The sequence below is a fragment of the Megalobrama amblycephala genome, linkage group LG12 (assembly GCF_018812025.1).
Source record: "Megalobrama amblycephala isolate DHTTF-2021 linkage group LG12, ASM1881202v1, whole genome shotgun sequence".
NCBI lineage: Eukaryota > Metazoa > Chordata > Actinopteri > Cypriniformes > Xenocyprididae > Megalobrama > Megalobrama amblycephala.
In genome coordinates this window covers 14,181,279-14,203,466 of record NC_063055.1, presented here as the reverse complement: position 1 = coordinate 14,203,466, position 22,188 = coordinate 14,181,279, and the positions used below count along the sequence as shown (strand labels likewise).

General features: G+C 37.0%; 1 protein-coding gene across 2 annotated transcripts in view; it reads right to left on the bottom strand.

Annotated features, from left to right (window-relative positions):
* Window positions 1-513: 513 nt before the first annotated feature.
* Window positions 514-22,188, bottom strand: part of ajap1 (adherens junctions associated protein 1) — a 122,364-nt gene continuing 100,689 nt past the window's right edge. For both annotated transcript variants that reach the window (XM_048210415.1, XM_048210414.1), the window contains 4 exons: window positions 9,564-9,651; window positions 4,874-5,116; window positions 3,677-3,799; window positions 514-2,020 (listed from right to left, as the gene is read on the bottom strand). In XM_048210415.1, coding sequence (XP_048066372.1) covers window positions 3,727-3,799; window positions 4,874-5,116; window positions 9,564-9,651 — 404 coding nt within the window. In that variant the 3' untranslated portion in view covers window positions 514-2,020; window positions 3,677-3,726. The remainder of the gene's footprint in view (window positions 2,021-3,676; window positions 3,800-4,873; window positions 5,117-9,563; window positions 9,652-22,188) is intronic.

Sequence of the window (22,188 nt, the reverse complement as noted above, 5' to 3'; positions counted from 1 at the left end):
TACAGAGCTTTAGTGTTTCATATGATATATGATTAGAAGATCTTTCTAAATATCTAACCTGATTGGCCAGTGTGATTCACATAAACTGGTCAATTAATTATAGACATTTGGGTGGGTTGGGGGGGCATAACTTTATATGTATTGCTGTCTTCTGAATATGAAAACAGGAATCACAACTCTCTACTGGTTATAAACATCTGAAAACCTATAATTAAATTTACTCCAAGATGTTTCACTTTCAGTGACAGACTATTGCAAACAACCGTTTTCCTCTTTCACAGTGTTTGCCTTTGTACAATATGTAATTGCGACCATTTAACATCTGTTTTTGGGATAAAATCATATAGTTATTCTCCTTCTTATTTTCTTTACATATCATGTACAGAATAACTTTCCTGGTCTGTTAACATACTGCTACCCACAATGGAGCTCTTTGGTCTAGTGATATTCGAGTAGAGTGTTGTGATCTCAGACAGACAGACACACGCACACACATGCACGCGCACACACAAAATCCAAAGTGTCATTTATTTCCACTGGCTTTATGAATATTGAAACTGATTTGCAAGTTACTTGCTGTTTGTATATTACTGCATTTCTGATTGCTATTAAAATGATTGGCACTAGACGTTACTGTTTCTGCTGATGGAATATTTGCCTTTCAGTCAGTTCTGCTCAAATAAATCAAACTGTAAAAAACAATAAATAATAAACTATTAGCTCAAATTAAAAAGTAGAATGTAGCACACAAAGAAATGGACATTCATGATTTTGTTTCAGATTAAAATATAGAAGTAAACAAATTAAATCAAGCTGGCACAAATTACTAGGCATGAAAAACAATATTTTGTTCTTTTTGAGTCTATGCACAAGGCTGATAACTATTGACTGTTGTCTTTATGCAATTTAAGCTTTGTAATTAAAATGTAGAGGTTGTTTATTAGCTATTTTGTGATGTTTTAATAGATAACTGATTGTGTTATTTATGATCGACCCTTAAACTAACACCTCTCTGAGGGTCTGTGAGTCCGTAAACATGATTAACCCATACATGTAATTTCTCATCAGTGATAAGAAACGGAAACTCAACAAGCGTCTGAAGAATGGCTTTGGCAAATCAAATAAGCTTTGAATGAATACTGAATTTGGCATCCACATTGTTTGGTAGCTTAAAAAAAGGAAAGAAAAAAAAAAGAAAACACTTCAACATTTCATTGAACCTCTACTCGCAGATTAACAGTCCCAACAGTCCAGTTAAATTAGGTCTGTCTGACTCATTAGTAACCTCGTTTGTATAAAAATAGAGACTATTCCTTTAAAACGGGGTCTAGTAACAATGTAGTGAAATTAAAACCTGGGTATTGTACTATTCCTCACTGGGTTCTTTTTCTTTTTTTTTTTCTTCATCTAAATGAATAGTGCTCCATATAAATATTTTTTGGACATTTGTAACACGTTTCCTCAGCTATTTCAAAACATATTTCAAATACATATTCATACTTTTTATACAAAAACGGATGACAGATTGATATTGGGAGACAGTCACTGAAATTACTTGATGTTGTGTCAGTAATTTTCCAAGAAACTGAACGCGTCCCATCTATATATGTAGTGGCACATAATGGCATTATTGGCACAAAGTTCAGGAGAGTCTTTTCTCCACACAAGCAGACGTATCGTGTCAGAGAGCGTCCCCACGGCCTCTCCGCAGCCGAACTCCACTCCAGCACACCCACATGTGCAGTAATACACGTATATAATATATCAGCTCTATATCAGCTCTAAAATGATCACATGTCTATGGAAAATAATTTGGGACTGGTTCCATAGCACTGCATCAGTCTAGAAAAATAAACATCTTCAGTCCATTTCTAGAGAGATCCAACATTTGTACAAAACCGCCTGTTCGTCTCGGTTCCCGTCATTGTGATTGCTTGTCATTGTTGTTCTTGTGGTTGTGTTTTGCTTTATTGTGTTTTAGTCTTTTTTGTGTTTGATTCACAGGTTTTCCAATGAGATCCTGAAAGTACAGAAGATAAAATTTTAGTTGAGAATTATTAAACTGATATCACTTTTTAAACAGAACAAGAATTGATAGTGTAACTTTGTAAATAAATTACTCTAAAAAATTATAATGCATTAAAGGCACAATATGTAAATTTTCACTACTAGAGGTCGGAGCTTGATGACGTCTTGATTTAGCGGAATCATGGGAGGTGTTGTCTTCGCGTCTACGGCCGGTGGAAAGAATCGGGACAGACACGGGCAGAAATCATGTTCATGGATGAGAGTATTAACATTACGGTAGTATGAAGCAGAGCAGGCCCGAGTGTTGTGCGAGCAGAAACGAGGCCGCTGGAGCGATTGCTAATGAGAGACGTGCTCGAGAGCAGCGGAACTTTTATTATGCCGCAGTGGCCGCTTCTGCTTCTTCCAGTCAAGCGAATGTGGGGTAAAGCTATTTTCAGCTCCTTAAAATAGCAATGCGCCGGCAATGCCCATGGGCATGCCCATGGGCGCACTAACTGGCGCAAATGCATTTACTAATTTAAGGACGTGTCGCTGAACGGGAAAACGCGAACGGCGCCGGACGCAAACAAGCAAACACACTTGCGCTGCGCCTTGCGTTGCATTGCGCCGGGTGTATTATAGGGCCCTAAGACTTACTGTGTTGAGCTATATAACATGATTAGTTTTCTGTCTATGAATGTATCCATCTAAACTGTCTAATAAAACATAATATATTAAAGCGTCTTTGGTGTTTCCATGGTTTCTACAAAATAAAACCGGAAAACGAGGGTAACGCAGGTATGATGTCATTTATAGGCGACGCACAGACACGGTCCGTATCCTGGTTAAAGTTGCTTATTTCTCTTGATTTTTTGGATATTTGAATTCAAAAATCTAACATATTGTGCCTACATGTTACAACTTACAACTTGAAGTGTTAAAAATATATGAGTACATGTAGAAATTATCATTAATCTAGATTAATTAATTGGTAACACTTTACAATAAGGTTTTATATATATATATATATACACACACACACACACACACACACACACACACACACACACACAGGTATTTGTTATTATTAGTCAACTACTAGTGAACTAACAATGGAAAATACTTCTAAAGAATTTCTTAATCTTAGAGTTAATGTTAATTTCAACATTTACTAATAAATTTTTAAAATCAAAAGTTGTATATGTTAATATTATTATTGAACCTGAGGTAACTTACACTTACAGTCAATAGTTGTTTTATATAACTAATGTTAACAAAGATTAATAAATACTGTGACATGTATTGCTAACTGTTAATGTTTGTTAACACATTGACTAATGGAACCTTATTGTTTTTGTCACCAATTAATTCTGTAAAAAAAAAAGAAAAGATGGTTCATTGTTAGTTCATGTTACCTAATATAATGAAAATGTTACCATTGTATCACATCACACAATATTTCTGCTGTTGCTGAACATCCTGTATCAACGCAATTTTTGAAAATATATGAGCTACAAGCCTGCAACTCATTTCAATTCTATGGCTGGTAAACTATTCCTTTTGAAACCCGAGGAACTGTGAATCTCTAGTAAGTACACAATCACTGGAAAACCATGCCAGAATTACACCATGTGAACTTCAGAGCCCTACAAAATAAAGTACGTACCAGGGCACAAACTGAAGACGTGGGCTCAACCCAAAGGTAGTAAAAGGGCCTCAACAGGAGATCTCGAACCATTTCTCAGACACAAAGGCCACAGGGATTAGCTGCCTTTCAGTGGGCGACGGTCTGAAATAGACAGACAGATCAGCTCTTCAATCCTGCAGATATAAGCACTTCTATCCCACTCCCTGATTCAAGACTCTCTTTTAAAATGGCATTATACCACAAACAAAAGCACCCACAGTAACATTTCCTCTAAACCCTCTCATCTAGGTTTTGTATTCTGAAGCATACAGTATTAAATGAAGCAGCACAGAAATTATTCACACAATTTAAGCTCATACCCAGTCTTTTATAAAGGCGAGGGCAATGGAAGGACAAAAAACAAGACTACACAACTGTCGCAACATGCTTATCTGAAAAATAATGACTCTCTGGCAGATTAAACTGGTTATTTCCAAAATGCACATTAAAGACTAAATTATTCTATTATTGAAGATTGTAGTAGAGAAAAATATGAAACTATATATTTTCAAACAAAGACGCATTCAAAAACAGTTTGAATGGAACAGAATGCAGGGCTTTTGAGACCACTGCATTTTAAAAGTTGGACTATTATTGAACGTGACAAGCTGTCATAAATAGCTCAAAAATAGCTCATGAATACTTAAAAAACAGCATGAGACAAGATGCAATGCCAAAGAGTGTGTCTGCATGTAAATGGCTGCAATGATTGAACATTAAAGCGGATGAATTGAACTTTTCTGAGAAGGTTTTAACATGCAAACTGCTAAAGCACAGCTTGATAATTAAAGTCCCACTGTAAAAAACAAAAAAAACATTAATAAAAACCAAAGTATGTTGCAAAGAATATAAATAAATTAGGTGACCTTGGATGACTAGTTGACCATAGTGAAATTTAGTTTCAAAATGGCAAACAGCCAGGGTTAAATGTGACGTGCATTTTAAATAGCAATTTATACATTTGTGCATAATATGGTCCAGTGTTCAACCTTTCAGAATGAACATTATTTCTAACAGCACTAAATCTACTCTAAAGCTATGAGGAAGCCAAATCCTGTCAGAAACTACGGACAGGGCTGTCAGTGCAGTCGACTCGCTGTCCAAACTACTTGGTCAGCAGTGCCAACATCAAGCCTAGTTGATCCTACTGAATATATATTAATCAAGGCCTCTTGCCTGTTTCCATTGTAGGAGGTCTTGTAGATGGGTGTGTGCTGGATCATCTCGTCCGTGTACACTGGTATGCCGGCCCGCACGCACTCGTGTGAGCACTGTAAACTGTCGTTGTAGGCGGTGAAGATGTCCACCTTACTGGGCACGCGGGCAGGCGTGAAGTCGGTCAGATTCTGACAGCTCTCCTCTTGCTGGTTGATCTTTCTCTGATGGCTGCTGTGTCGGCCATTCCCGGACTGCGCACAACTACAAAAACACGCACCAAAATCACAAAGCCAACATAAAATCATACCTTGAACCGCTGTGTCTGTCCTACATTTAACATGAACTGGGGAGACAGACACAGACATATGAGCTCTGTTCCAAAAACCTAGTGAGCTGCCTTGCTGTGAATTTCATAAATAGGCATCCTAATAGAAATGGAACCTCATAAGCTACTTTCACACAGCAAGCCTGGTAAATTACTGTATAATTACCAGAACGACTTTTCCTGTAAGTACACAAATGTGGTTCACATAAGCAATGGTGTTCTATCTTTTTTACTGGCAAGATACCATTCTACGGTGGCCCAGTAGTGCACAACACAACGAAATTAAAAAAGCAAACAAACATAAGTTCACAACACAACGGAATAAAGCCACAGCACAACGGAAACAAGCCACAACACAACAAAAAAAAGCCACAACACAACGGAAACAAGCCACAACACAACGGAAATGCTCCCGTCCTTTGGGGGGCTCTCAGAGCTCGGTAATATTAGTATTCCTTGCCACTGTTCTATAAAGTCGACAGTCTTACAAAGATATCAATACCATGATTAGTTTTAAGTATGTAAACATTGTATATCGACATGAAATATTAATTAAAAATCAACTAAGTGCACAATAGCTTCATATTTATACTTGTGAATGATTTGATGCGATACAGCGCATGATGAAGGGAACATCTACCAATTCCACCAAGTGGTTAAAATGTATTGTTTGTATTCATTACAATGACTTTGTTTAACATTTTAAAACAGACATGTTCAAATTCCAAAGCTTGTTATTTCCTGTAGGTAAGACTGACAAGCTTTGGAATTTGAATATGTCTGTTTTTAAATGTTATAAGTAATTTTAATGAATACAAATTATACGTTTTAACAACTTGGTGGAATTGGCAGACGTTCCCTTCACCATGCACCGTGGTAGCGCGTCAAATCATTCACAGGTATAAATATGAAGCTATTTTGCACGTAGGTGATTTTGAATTAATATTTCATGTCGATATACGGTGGTTACATACTGTTAAAACTAATTGTGGTATTGATATTACTGCTGACTCTATAGAACATTGGCAAGGAAAACTAACTTTACCGAGCTCTGAGAGCCCCCTAGTGGTTGGGAGCATTTCTGTTGTGTTGTGGCTTTATTTTGTTGTGTTGTGGCTTTATTCCGTTGTGTTGTGGCTTTATTTCGTTGTGTTGTGGCTTTATTCCGTTGTGTTGTGGCTTTATTCCGTTGTGTTGTGGCTTTTTTTCGTTGTGTTGTGGCTTGATTTCGTTGTGTTGTGGCTTTATTTCGTTGCATTGTGGCTTGATTTCGTTGTGTTGTGGCTTTATTTCGTTGTGTTGTGGCTTTATTTCGTTGTGTTGTGGCTTGATTTCGTTGTGTTGTGGCTTTATTCCGTTGCATTGTGGCTTGATTTCGTTGTGTTGTGGCTTTATTTCATTGTGTTGTGGCTTTATTTCATTGTGTTGTGGCTTTATTTCATTGTGTTGTGGCTTTATTCCGTTGCATTGTGGCTTGATTTTGTTGTGTTGTGGCTTTATTCCGTTGTGTTGTGGCTTGATTTCGTTGTGTTGTGGCTTGATTTTGTTGTGTTGTGGCTTTATTCCGTTGTGTTGTGGCTTGATTTCGTTGTGTTGTGGCTTTATTCCGTTGCATTGTGGCTCGATTTCGTTGTGTTGTGAACTTATGTTTGCTTTTTTAATTTCGTTGTGTTGTGCACTACTGGGCCACCGTACCATTCACACATCAGAACCAAAATACCGGTAAACTCTTATTTCAATCATCGGAAATGACCTTTAAATAACTGATGTGATTTTGCTTTTAAAAACACAAGATGCATAATAGTTACTATAGTACTGTAGTTACTATAGTACACCACAGTAACTGCAGAGTTGCAGCGCTGAAAGAAGGCAGGGACTCGAGTGCGAGATGCGGTGCAACAGTCAGATGTACGTCTAGTGCATGTTTACAAAGAAAACAATCAAAAGCGGCATAACTTGCCGCAAACAGCTCCGACAGAGCTTTATGATTTGTTCACACACAGCCTCATACCACTAACATACTGGTAATGGTACAACTTCTCACACTCGTAAATTGCCAGAACCGATTTACCGGTATTTTTTTAAAAGGACCCGTTCACACATGATCTCTTAACGACAGGCCCTGCTCCAGTTTTGAGATTTAAGGTGGGCCAAGTGACATTCCTGGTGGGTTGGAGATTTAACATTATTTTATTTTAATAGCTTTTGTAAGTTTATTTTATAACAAAAAGGGCCTTTATATATAGAAACCAACACAGGCTCATTGGAAAAACGTACCGGTGTCAACATTTTTGCAAAACGCAAAATACATACCAACACGTACCTATCACTGCAGTTTCTAAATGAAATGAACACTAGAGGCAGTAAAACAGCAAGCACTTTTAATCGTGTTCACACAAAATTATGATTACAGGACCAGATTATGGATTAATAGAAACTTGTATTCACGTGGCTCCTTGCACAATAATGTTATGACCTCAAAACACTTTTTACCATAGTGCATGATTTGTAAACGGATATATTTTGGAGTTTGCATCACTAACCCAGCTCAAGATGTTCGGTTTTACTGATGTAACAAGCTAGCTCAGCTGGTACAGAATTGCACTTGCGATGCGAAGAGCTTAGGTACGAATCCCGTAAAAGACGAGTCGCGGTAAAAGAGCTCAAAGACAAGAGCTCAAAAACAAGCTAATATGCCATGGTAACGATTGCATTTCTATGCCACATTTGCTTTTGTTATCACTGTCAGGTAGGTTTAGGGTTTAGTGTAGGTGTAAGTTATTAAACGTGATGGAGCATTATGCTCAATTCAGAACTGCGGTGATACGTACAAACTCCAACATAATAAAATGTTCATAATATATCTATTCATAATAATGGGTTCATCTGTTCCAGAAAAAACTAAACATGCTTTTAGTGCCACTCACTGGACATATCACTTTGAAACTGTTGTTGACACAGGTATGTTCTAATGAGCCTGGGCCTGATAGATAGATAGATAGATAGATAGATAGATAGATAGATAGATAGATAGATAGATAGATAGATAGATAGATAGATAGATAGATAGATAGATAGATAGATAGATAGATAGATAGATAGATAGATAGATAGATAGATAGATAGCACAAATTTCAAGCAATAGCACAAATAAATACAAAAGAACAAAGATACAAGTGAAATAAACAGATTTCAGAGAAGTCTAATACTCTAATGTATAATTGAAATACATATGAATCATTTTTTCTTTTGTTCTTTAATTAACGTTAATTAATTATCATTAACGTTAATTAACACATCGGATTTTCTCCCAAATGTTTACGTTCATTAAGACCTTTTATTTTTATTTTAAGACTGTGCTTTCAAGGATACTCACCAAAAAGTGCATTTTGACGTAATTTTGTGTGTACTCGTCCGTTTAAACACAATAAGACGCAAAAAAGAACTCGGTAATGGTGCGCTGTCTGTGTGTGCGCTTTGTGTGTGTGCGCACAGAAAACTGCGTGTGGGTACCAAAATTAAGTTTCTTTCACGTCTTCATGTGCTTGAATGGTTTAAAATGTTGATGAAGATTGCAGTCACTTTCTATCACTGCTTTATAGTTTCCAAATAACAAGCAGATTTTTGTATACTAAGTGCACCGAAAGCATGATCTCCCTCAAATTCTGAGGCTGAACTGAACATCGCACCTATTTTGCAATTGGTCATTATTTGGCGCAGGGCCAAGGTGGTCCAAGCTCCTGATTGGGTGTGCCAGGCCCATCCTGGCCCCCCTGTGGAGGTGGATCTGCTTTACGGTAATTTACCGGCAATTTACCAGTAAAGACTGTGTGAAAGGGGCTATGACTGATCTGAAACGATTAACATAGGCAGCAAAATTGCAAAAGCGACTCGACTCTCGACTGATTTCATTGCAACAACTTGAGAAGAACGACTCAATACTTTAGAACGACTTGAAATGTTAGCATAAATATAAATAGAAATTTTACACAAACTGGTGTAAAATTGAATGTTTACTAATAATTCATTTATGTAATTATATTTAATTAATTTAATCTTGGTAATGAACATTACAGTTATTTTTCACATAAAAAGATTTTTTCACTAAACATTGCAATGCACTCTGGGATTGACCTCTCTGCAGAAGATACAGAGTATCTTAGGTGTCTTAAACTGCCAACAGAGGAAGCTCACTGGGTTTGGGGAAAAAGCAATTGTGTACGAGTGTCCTGACTGCTTTGTGCAATAAGGGGTCACTGTCCACATTGACAGACAGAGGGATAGGATGATAAACAGACAGAGGAACAGGAACAGGAACAGGAACAGGGAGAGAGAGGCAGAAAAGTCATTGGCACATTGCTGAAAGAAAAGAATGTTTCCTACCAGTTTTTAAGGACTAGAGTAGTGATCAAGGCTGCAACGATCATGATGAGGGACACAGTGATGGTGATGATCTGGTGAACAGCCAGACCTAAGAAAAGGAAAACAAAGAGAGCATAGTTATCACTGTCTCCATGGCAACTAACATGAGCACCAGTGCCTTTTGTAAGGTATTTGATTGCAATAACACTGATACTGCATCTTAACATGTACTGCTCTCTCTCTGTCACCATAGCTCTTTTTAAGCCCTGTCAGCCACTATGACAATAATTCAGTCGTTCCATTTATTTGACCATTTCACAAAGTCTGGAACATGAAACAGCTTGACTGAAAGCAACAGGGAGAAGATGGCAATCACACCAGCTGGCTAAAGGTCAGCAAACAACAATTAATGCAGAGCAAGAACTCTCTGTTCCAGAATAAAGAGTGTCACAAGAACTATGAGCTACACTGTCTTTCTCACTCCGTCACTCCTGAACGGATAGAAATGAGGCCCCGCGGGGAGCCGCAGTTACAGACTTTTAGATATAAAAAAGTGCCACGACTTCCATTTCTTGCTGGGGCTGATAAGAGTAAAGGAAGCAATTTTATGGATTTCCTCATCAATATTAAAGTGTTTGTGTGCGGGTCTGCGAGGAACAGCACCATCCATATTAAAGTATCTGGTATATGAGAATGCATTACAGCTTGGTGCAATTATTTGAGAGGTTAGTTTCACAGTTCCAACATTAATTTATTCACAGAACCATTTCAGAGTTTTAACACTAGTTAACCTTACCTCACCTGACACAGAAGCTTCACATGGGACTAAGTGTCAACCTGAATATGGGACGGCGCATATGAGTGTGCACTAATTTGCTATGTAAGTTATCTTGGTTGCATTTGTCTGTTCATTTCGTGTTTTTGATATTTTATTGAAAGACATATACAGTAAATACATGTATGCCACCTCTGTACATTACAAATACAAGTTTGAGTCTATGCAAATGCTCCTTATTGTGATATATGTGTAGATGACATGAAGTCATTTTGGGACCTTGACAATTAAAATAATTTTAAACATATTTTACAATTATGCATGCAATGTTTTTGATCTCATATTAATTGAGAGACTAAATGCAATATTTATACAATTATATGATTTATTTATCGTGCCACAGGACCCTTTAAATAAATTAATGAAGGTAAAAACGTGAAAAACATAACTTGCCCATCTTTATTTTAGGTTAAATTGGACATTTTATGTATCAACTTCCCATATACTTTGCTTTCACAGCTGCATATCCGAGGCTGAAACGTACAGTAACGATTTACAATAAGGCATGTTGACTGGATCATGCTGTGTGGAATATTTGCTCTCATGAAAACTGCACCATATCATAACCAGGAAGGAATCTGAACAGAAAGTTGTCTTCCTCAATTTGATTTTGGCTATATTTGGGGTGGCCAGAAAAAAATGAAGTGAAAACAGTGTTTGGCAGTAAACAAAAACTAATTAATTCTACAACAGTGCTCAGTTTGCAACCACTACACTGTCAGACTGTTTGCATTATTCAGTATATAGTAATACAGGTGATATATCATCTCACAAATAGAAATTCTCCCTAATGCATTTTATTTAGCTAACAGGGCAGCAAATGTAAGTGCTTGCGTTGTGTGTGCGTTTGTCAGTTTGCACATCATCTCCCTTTCTAGTGCCCTTGTATTAGGCGTGTCTCATTTTAGAGTCAATTACAGGCATGTCTCAGCTCTGGCAGGAAGGGCCAAGTTGTGCTATACTGTGTTGCTGTACAAAAACACTGGACTGATTTACTTAACCCCACCGACCTGTGGGGTGCTGAGTCCCTCAAGTTCTGGCTGAATAATCAATACCAGAAGAGAGAGAGCGAGAGAGAGACAAAAGAAAGAGGAAGGGATATAAATAGCGGAGCGAGATAGAGTTAAAAGCCTTTTGTGCACATGTGTGCATGTTTACAAACCTGTACATGTATGTGTGAATGTGATGTTAAGCATCTGCTCCAGTTCTGACAGATTACATTAACCCTGAAGGCCAACAAGCTCTGCTGAGCTGTGCTCTTATTGGTACATTGAGAATGTATGAGAATTAATTCCCAGCAAACTCCTCAAATTAACCAGTCTTACTTCAGCAAGCATACTAAATGAGTTGAATAAATATTTATGTCTAGGAGAATACACTGTAAAGTGAGAAAACACTTATTAGACTGACAATCAAGGTGCTTCAACTATGTTTTTGTACCTGAACAAGACAAGCAAATAAAATGGCTTTTAAAAATGGAAAAAGGTTTGAACAGCAGGCCTGTTTCAGACTGCATATTTTAGTCTGAATTATTGCGCTCACTTAATGTTGTGCGCTATGTTGGGCGCGCACAAGCATGTTCTCATTCAGTGAAGTTTAATGGAGCCTCGCTTGCTGTCAGGCTTCATTCAAGTTTCAAGTACTGTTTCACATTGCGTATTAATAGAGTGCTGCAGAGATGATATACTTTTGTAGACCAAAACCTGAAAACGAGTTTGCATTTTAGCATTTCCGGTTCCGTTGTTCTGAAATCAATAGGTTTACTGAAGCAGTTTTTGTTTAAATGCCTGAAGAAGGTCTGTGGTTAACACAAGCTCAAGGTTTTATTCTACAACATAAAATAAATAAAAAATACCCCCTTGTGATTTTAACTTTTACTTGTCTTGAAAAAGGTGGTTGCTAACAAATGGCTAAATGGGGGGTTGAATAGAAGTTGTCTTTCTTCTTTCTGATGAACACAATCTGAGTTATATTAATAATTATCCTGATGCATCTAAGCTTTATAATGGCAGTGAACGAGACCAACGATTATGAAGCTGAAGAAAGTGCATCCATCCATCATAAACGTACTCCACACGGCTCTGGGGGGTTAATAAAGGCCTTCTGAAGCGAAGCAAAGCATTTGTTCAGTTCCAAACGCTTTCAGTACGTCCTACGCCTTCCGTATTCAACTTAGGAAAATGCGACGTCAGTTACGTTTTTTTTTGTAAGTTGAATACGGAAGGTGGACTGAGGAAACATTTTCATTTTAAAGTGAACTAATCCTTTAAGCGCTTCAAACAGACTCACATGCGTAAAGCATTCTCACATTTTTGGACGTATTTCATTGTGCACATTTCCAGCAGCAGCTTTTTTGGATGCATTTTGTCAATAGAAATGCAATTTTCACTACTGTAAAATGGCGATACTGGCGGAGGTTTTCTATGCATAGCCTACAGACCCAACTCCCTATAAAGATAAAAATAATTAAAGTTAATTAAGATAAAAATAATAAAAATAAATAATAATTAGTAAAAAAAAAAAAAAAAATTACAAAAAAATCAACAAAACCAGTGAAGGACATATTCTGAAAATAATCTGTATGCTCCAATGCAGTTTTGATTTAATACATAGCGCCAAAGTCCCTTTAAGACAAGTCATTTCATTCGACGGCCATCTTTGTAATGCCTCTCGGGCAGCAATTTCAGTCATGCAAGTACAACTCCTATCTCTTTGAATGGGGAAACAATGAATTCTCCAAAGCTGTTCACCAAGCTTGTATTTGAAACCACCAATGAAATCTGACAACAACTGTCCTATAAATGTTGTTTCTTATGCTCAATTGGCATTAAAAAATACATTTTCAGGCTGGACCAGCCAACGCGCATGTGTCCTAAGCGTGCATCTCAGAAAAAACCTAACCGGAGCTTCTAATGGCAGCTGGAGTGATGCAATGACTTTATCAATCAGTGATTGGCTCTTTTATTTAGAAGGCAGGACTTATTCCACCATATTGCGCGTTGCACTTTCTCCCATTCATAGTAGTATAAGTGCACTGTCTTTGTAGATATAAAGTCTTTGGTAGCACCTTACTGTGGTAGCACTAGAGGAGAATTCATCACGGTTCAGAAAAGTTCAGGCACTCGTTTACTTCATATTGATGTTCTGACCCTTCCTGACTGCTTAGCTGGCACTATGACTGATGGAAGCATGCAGATGCATCTGTGAAATGCTCGCCTCATTTTCCCTTCCTGTGTCCTGCGTCCGGGTCAGAGCTGGATTAATTTTATCTCAGTCCCTGGCCTGAACACTGCTCTTTGGCATGGAGTCCCCCAGCGACACCAACACATAAACATATCGGACAGCTATTTAAATTTCCCTCTCTCTCCCTCTGTCCCTCTTGCTCTGAAATGGTAGGCAGCAGATTGAATTGAGAGAGTGTGTCAGGTGATATATTCAGGTGTTTATGCATCTGTGAAATTTTATGAGACGAGCTCTCTGGCCTCGACCTTGCTCTGAGTCAAAACTCTCGTTGGCTTCTTGGCCTGTTGTTTTATGTATTGATTTCAGTTCGAAAGATTCATTCCCCCCATTCTGTCACACCGAACCCATCACATTTGTGTAATATAGAGCTTTATAATACCGGAGAAGACGAATGCAAATGTACCCCCATTATATTCTTATTACTCAGGCCCAGGCTGAGAGAACAGGACGTATATCACCTTGTTTCACCTGGCCCTGCAATAAGAGAGATAGACACACCAATTCCAATCAGGGAAAGTGTCAAAAGAGGAACACAGGCTGGTGCTGTGGTACCAGACTCCCTCCTTCATAACTCTGCCAGTGATGGAGTCACCTTGCTTCAGGTGCTTGGGGTGAGCCTTTGTTTTCCTGGGAACCTTGCCAATAATAAGGACAAAAGAGCCCAACCATCAGAGGCACTGTACTTCCCAAACTCCACAAACCTCAGAGATGTGCAGACCTTACACACAGAGATACCGCTAAACGACTCTACTAGAACAAGTTGAACTATTCAACTTTTTGGAGTGCTGCTTGTTTAAGTTATATCGAAGAGTTCAAGGTTTGGCTGATTAGCAGGATCTAGTTAGCCCCAGTTGGTTGATTCTGTAACTACATAACTTGATAAAAAAAAAAAGTTTTGAGTTAGTGTCAATTTAAATGCAACATAAAATACAAAACTGACTGTATATGCTTTCCTAACAATCATTCCTAGTCTTATTGTGCATGTTCTATCAGTAAATGTTATTCCAAAGCCGGGACACACCAAGCCGACAATTGGCCGTTGGGCAATTTTTAAACGTCGACTAAGTTTTCCCAGTATGTTCTGCACTATTGGCTCTATTTGGACTCCGTCTGTTTGTTTGTTTTTTTGGTGGGGGGGGAGGTTAACATATAGAATCAGCGTCGGGCGAGAGAAAGAGATCTCTGATTGGCGACAACACAGCTTTTATCAGTGCTAGTTCTTTGGTGTCGGTTTGGTGTGTCCCTACCCTAAAGGAAAATGTTTGTTTTCATAATCTTTCATCAAAATGCAATAACTTTCTCAGTCATAACATTTCTTATATGCTGAAAAATCCAAAGTTGCATGGATAGAGGAAAAAATATTAACCAATCAGGAATGTTGTGGGGAAAAAAGAATCCTTAGTTGGATTTCACTCCCCAAACTGAAATGGCAAGAGAAATTTCTTTAATTAATGAAGACAGTTCAGGTTTGTCCTGTGATAGAAACTAGTCAATTTATAATGTATGCTTAGACTAAAATTAAGAACATATGATCATATTACCCCAATTTTCATCTCATCTCTACACTGGTAACCTATTAAGTTCGGTATTGATTACAAAGTATTGCTACTGTACTGACCTTTAAGGCCCTAAATGTTTTAGCTCCTGTGTATTTAATTGATCTTCTATCCCACTACAATCCATCACGCTCTTTAAGGTCACAAAACTCTGAACTTTTGGTAGTACCTAGGATATCCAAGTCCACTAAAGGAGGTAGAGCATTTTCACATTTGGCTCCTAAACTCTGGAATAGCTTTCTTAATAATGTTTAAATCTAGATTAAAGACACATCTCTTTAGCCAAGCATTCACATAATACATCTCATAACCTTGTACTCCAGTTATATCCGATTAAATGCACATGACTATTTATTACTTAAAATGTTATGAAAAGCAGCTACGATAATTATTTTCCATTTGCTTTCTGTTTCATAGAGATCTAGCGATTACACCACCTCCAGTTTGGATCCAGCCTCTTAGGAAGATTTCAGATGACCCAACACATGTGAAGGACTTCAGATGACGCCAACTCTAAATCAACATACCCAACTGCCAAATTTTCTATATATTGTAATCATTACGATCATAACTACTGTAATTAACTACTATAATAATTACTTTAATGAGCTCAGTGTTCTTGCTTGCATGAATACATGATGTTAGCCAACTACATGGTTTGTGCTACACAAATAAATGTGAACTGAATTAAAATCAAAATGTAATAAATAACAATAATAATACATTTATATTTTTGAATTTAAATGGAGAGGTTACTATAGTTTGTCTAAACTATCAAAGCATTTTTTTAAACAATTCACAAAATATCACATTAGTCAGTCAATAATGTCCACCAAATAATTTAACTTTTTTTTAACGTTTGAAAAAATACAAACTTTATAAATTATGATAAAAAGGTCAGCAAATACCATTTTGCACAAAAGAAATGTAAATATGTGTTTATCCTCCACTACATCCATGCAATCAATAATACTATAGGACATTTTTTCAATTAAATCCTGAAAGATACTGTAGCATCAAGCCCCATTCTTCTGAATAATCTGTTTAAATTGGAAATGCAATTAATTATGCCACTGCATATGCCATGTAGTATTTTCTTTACCCCCCAAAAAAAAAAAAAAAGTAGAACCAGGATATACAAAAAGCTTTAGCAAAGTAGTAAGAGTAAACTGGTCCAGACAAAATTAGGCCTAACAAACTGAATTGTCATGAGACTGACATTAAAATAGGACAGTAGTGGAAAGAAAAGAGTTTCAAAAAAATCTAGGACAAATATAAAACCCAAATAGCACAGTTTTAGCAGACAGGACCTTGAAAAATATATGCAAAGGAGACACATACACAGGGGGCAGTATTTTAACTGAAGGTTATGAGTTTGTGCTGCTGGGGCCCCATAGAGTAGAAACCACAGAGACAGACACTCCTCTATCCACCTAAAGGACATTTAGAGGTTTGGAGTGGGACATCGTGTGGATCTGTCGGCTAAATGCTCTATTAGTGCAGCCCAGGCCTGGCATCTGCAGCTACAGATGGCTGTAAAGGGCTAGTGAGATGGAGTGGAAAGGAGATGCCTTCACTGAGTGCTTTCAATCATGTTGCGGTTTGGCTGGAGGAGAACTCATGGCAAAGCAACAGCTTTGAGTTCACATTCAAAAGGCAAGAACATGAAAACCAAAACAGGTACTTCAGATTTATATGCAGGAGTATCCAGATCCGTCAAACTTCAAATGAACTGCTGTGCGGAAGGCAAGTTTAAATTGACTTTTACAGGAGCACCAATCTAACCAAAATCACACCTTGGAATTTGTTCAGAGCAAATCCCAGCACTAACACCGATGATTTTTTCACAGTAATCTAAACAGTGGATTTAGTTTTAATGGGAATGTTGTAATTTCATTATAAGTGAAATCTCAGAAAGAAAGAGAGAGACAGCAAGAGCAATCATTCCTCCATGATGACTGTGCGCTATTAAAAATGTTCTTTTTCACTGTGTGTTAAAAATGATTAGTCTATGCATATATATTCTCTGTGCATGCAGAATCTCCGGGGTTTATGAATCTATTTTTAAATAATTTTCTAAAAGCAATTATGCATTTTCCGTAATATGGGGATTTGCAGTGGAAAGCCAAATTCAGAATCCAAGTCCCTCTTGCACCCATCTTTCTAATGACAGATATAGAATATACAGTAGTCACCATAGAGGGCATGGACCTTTAACCCACAGGCTGGGGGGCTTTTTAGCCACTTTAGCTGCTTTTATATTTAATATATTATGATTTCTAGTGAGAACAAACTTCATTAACAGTTTCTTTTTGCACACTTTTATCTTCTATACAAGAATTTCGACGCACACTACCGTTCAAACTTTTTAAAAGTGTTTGAAATGAGTCTCGTTTTCTCACTAGGCTGCATGCATAAAAACAAGTAAAACCACAATAATGGGACATATTAATACAATACAATGTATGTCAATTTAATTTCTTCCTGTGACGGCAAAGCTGAATTTTCAGCATCATTACACAGTCTTCAGTGTCACATGATCCTTCAGAAATCCTTCTAATATAATACACATTTCTTACTATTATCAATGATGAAAACAGTTGTGCTGTTTAATGTTTTTTGTGGAAACTGTAATTTTTTTCAGGATTGTTTGATAAATAGAAGGTTTAAAAGAAGTAACAGTGTAAAAGTCTTTATTGACACGTTTGATCAATAAAAAATAAAAGGAGTAATTTCTTTCGGTAACACTTTAGTTTAGGGTCCAATTCTCACTATTAACTAGTTGCTTATTAGCATGCATATTACTAGGATATTGGCTGTTTATTACTTATAAAGCACATATTAATGCCTTATTCTACATCCCTTAATCCTACCCAATACCTAAATTTAACAACTACTTTAATATCTACTAATAAGCAGTAATTAGGAGCAGTTTACTGAGGCAAAAGTCATAGTTAATAGTTAGTTAATAGTAATAAATGGACCCTAATAATTCTTTCATTATATATATCTTTCATTATATATATTTTATGTGGTCCATAAAAGAACATATTTTGGAAAATGTTTTTTTTTTTTTTTTTGGTCCACACAATGAAAGTCAGTAGGATGTTGTTTTGAACCCCACTGACATTCTTCAAAATATCTTCTATTATGTCAAGTCAAGTCAAGTCAAGTCAAGTCACCCTTATTTATATAGCGCTTTTTACAATGCAGATTGTGCCAAAGCAGCTTTACATTGATAATTGGTATATAATTTTTCCTTTTAAAGAATAGTGTCAATGCAGGCAGATCAAAAGCACTGTTGAATAAATGTCAAGAATACTGTTGAATATCAAATGTCAAGTCAAATTAAATTAAATTAGGGCTGCACGATTAATCGTATTTTAATCACGATAACGATATCTGCTTCTCCCGATTGATTTTAAATAATCGTCACGATATTGGCCCACTCTATGAAAATGAACATAATTTGGAAATATTGGAAGTAATATTAGGAGTTTCGCTGTTTTATCTTTTGAAGTTCCTAAAGGTTTCACCAGTTTTCATAATGTTAATCAGCTAGAAATGATTGTTCTTTGCTTTACAAATTTGCCGGGCAATTTGAATCTGGTTTGTCTTATTGCAAACGAATTTTGTTGCTTTAAAATCTAATGTGAATACATATTACAAAGCGCTCACCAAAACCATGTTCCAAAATAGCCAACAGCACTAGAACGATACTTTATAATTCAGCAGAGGAATAGAACATGCTTCATGGCCACAGAATTTTACTTTGAAAGTTTTAAAAGTGTGCACACCGAAAAATGAATGTGAATGAGAGGGTTCCACTTATGAATGGAATTGTAACTTATTCATGGGCGATAATAGGAATAGCAATGCAAGAACAGGCTTGCTCATGTGTAAACCCTATTTGCACAGTACATTATTTAAAAAACTGTTATTTCTGCACCAGTTCTCCTCTCACAGACCAGTGAGAATGACTAAATCTCCATCAGTTACATCCTTGTGCTCTTTGTGATTCTAGCTACACTTACGTTTGATTGCATCAGCTTTCTGTTCACAGCGCTGTTGACTCCTGCTGAGTGCCCTTCTCTCATTCATTTGTGGAAACGGGCTGGATGAAAATCTTTACCAACCAACCGACACCCACAAACTGCAAATATCCAGCTCTAATTTTTAATGAAATGGAGCTGTAGGGGAGGGAGAAAGGGCTTGAAGTCTTTCCTCCTCTGGGTGTTAACCTTCTCCCCTTGACTCCGTTTGTTGTCCTCCCACACGCCCCACCTGATCGCAGGAAAACTCTCATCGCACCTGCTGATGGTTCACGATTGCCAATTAACGCAGATGTCAAGATGTCAATCTCACTTGACTTCCACTGAGCTACAACGTTCCCAAACTCTTACCGCAAGAAGACTGAGAGGAAAAGAGAGGAAAAAGAAAGACAAGGAGGATGAAAGGCAATTATTCTAAATGCCTTTTCCCAGTGTCAAAGGCTCCGCTGCATAATTCAATCGCTCTGTACAGTACAGGAGGGAGAGGTGGTCAAAGTAGACTCTATGATTGTATTACTTAACAGATAATGAAGTTGTCCTGGATGGAACTACTTCACTGCTGTCTGTCAGAGCAGCCCTGTGAGCTTATCACGTCTTTAAAAGGTTTACCTCTGTGAAACTGAACGGTCCTATTGGATGAACAGCTTCAAGAAAGACAGCACTTCTAACATAATATAGTTCATGTATTACAATGCGGGTAAGACACATCCCTAAGGGCTTGTGAGTGAATTTAGCACACCTTTGACAAGGAAAAGTTCGCCTTTTAATAAAACTGGAACACATCAAAATGAAAGCAATAACTAAAGCAATTTACCTAAAGTCAGTGCGCCTTAAACTATCTCACAAACCCTGTACTGCTGCTACAATACAAGGTCGTCTGGTAGGCCTAAAATTATGTTATTCTTTCAGTAGCCAGAAAAATAACATCCAGGGTGGAGTGGCATAATGGAAGATCATTGGAGGTATTATGTTACAAGTAGTCTGAATAAAGGTAAAGTACATTCAACATATTTGTTTTTTAATTTAATTTCTTTTGTTGTCTTCTGTATAGTCATATTGTAGCTCTTTAGCTATTTAATTTTAAATTTTGTCATTTTAAAACTTATTTTGTGTTACATTTACGCCATATCTTTTTCAATTAAAGGGTTAGTTCACCCAAAAACTAAAATTCTGTCATTAATTACTCACCCTCATGTCGTTCCACACCCGTAAGACCTTTGTTCATCTTCGGAACACAAATTAAGGTATTTTTCATAAAATCCGATCCTGCATTGCCAGCAAGACAATTAACACTTTCAATGCCCAGAAAGCTACTAAACGTATTTAAAACAGTTCATGTGACTACAGTGGTTCAACCTTAATGTTAGGAAGCGACGAGACTTTTTGTGCGCCAAAAAACAAAAACAAAACAATGACTTTATTCTACAATATCTAGTGATGGGCGATTTCAAAACACTGCTTCATAAAGCTTCAAAGCATTACGAATATTTTGTTTCAAATCAGTGGTTCGGAGCACGTATCAAAATGAAAAAGTCGCTTCATAACATCAAGGTTGAAATTTCATGATGAACGAAGGTCTTACGGAGTGGAACGACATGAGGGTGAGTAATTAATGACAGAATTTTTATTTTTGGGTGAACCCTTTAAATTATTCACATGACTGTTTTATTTATTTGACTTATTTACTGACAAATACAATTATAAACATCTCCATGCCTCATGGTGGGAGAAACTGCGTAGTATGTGAGCATTATGGGTATTGTAGTTCTAGCAATGCACTTTAAGAGCTTGACTGCAGTCATACTAAACTCAGTAATACTCTATGTCTTTTTAAAATGTCATGTCTGTATGAAATCATACCTTTTCAGTATAGCCTATACTGTATATCATTTCATGCAAACTACAGGCCTATTTGGATGTTCTAAACAACGTTTGAGTTACAATTCTTATCACTTGACGGGACCAACATCTCCGTGTTTGTTACAGAGGCGGAAGTGTGTGTTTTAGATTTGGGCATTACAGAAGGTCAATTGCTGTGCATGCATCACATATATGTCTTTTAATTTAGTTTTGTTGACATAATTTTAAAGGTGCCCAAGAATGCTTTTTCACAAGATGTAATATAAGTCTAAGGTGTCCCCTGAATGTGTCTGTGAAGTTTCAGCTCAAAAAATCCCATAGATTTTTTTAAATTAATTTTTTTAACTGCCTATTTTGGGGCATCATTAAAGGTCCCGTTTTTCGTGGGATCATGGATCATGTCAGTTATTATTGCTCCATCTGCCATTTTCACTGTTGTTCTTGCTTACCTAGTCTGTTGATTCACCTGTGCAGATCCAGACGTTACTGGCTGCCCTTGTCTAATGCCTTTCATAATGTTGGGAACATGGGCTGGCATATGCAAATATTGGGGCGTACACCCCGACTGTTACGTAATAGTCGGTGTTATGTTGAGATCCGCGTGTTTTCCGGAAGTCTTTTAAACAAATGAGATTTACATAAGAAAGAGAAAGCAATGGAGTTTGAAACTCAATGTATGTCTTTTCCATGTACTGAACTCTTGTTATTCAACTATGCCAAGGTAAATTCAAATTTTGAATCTAGGGCACCTTTAATTTATTTTAAAAACCATATTTAACATTCCCAAATAATGATTACTACTACAGCTGTGGTTTAGTAATCAAACTTTCAACACGCACATGCAAGACCCAGGTCAGATACAGTATTTTCCCTCAGTAAAATAGAACTTACTGTTGTTTATCTACAAGAGAAGGATTAGGTGTGGATTAGATGAGAAAATGCATTTGAGTGGAACATGGAAATGATATTTCCAGCTCTCCAGTAATTATTATAATTCTTATTTTACCACTGAACACTCTTCACTGAGCAGAGCGTTATTGTGAGTTATTTGGATATTACAACATAATTTCATTAAATTAACAAAAAAATTATTTTTCCAA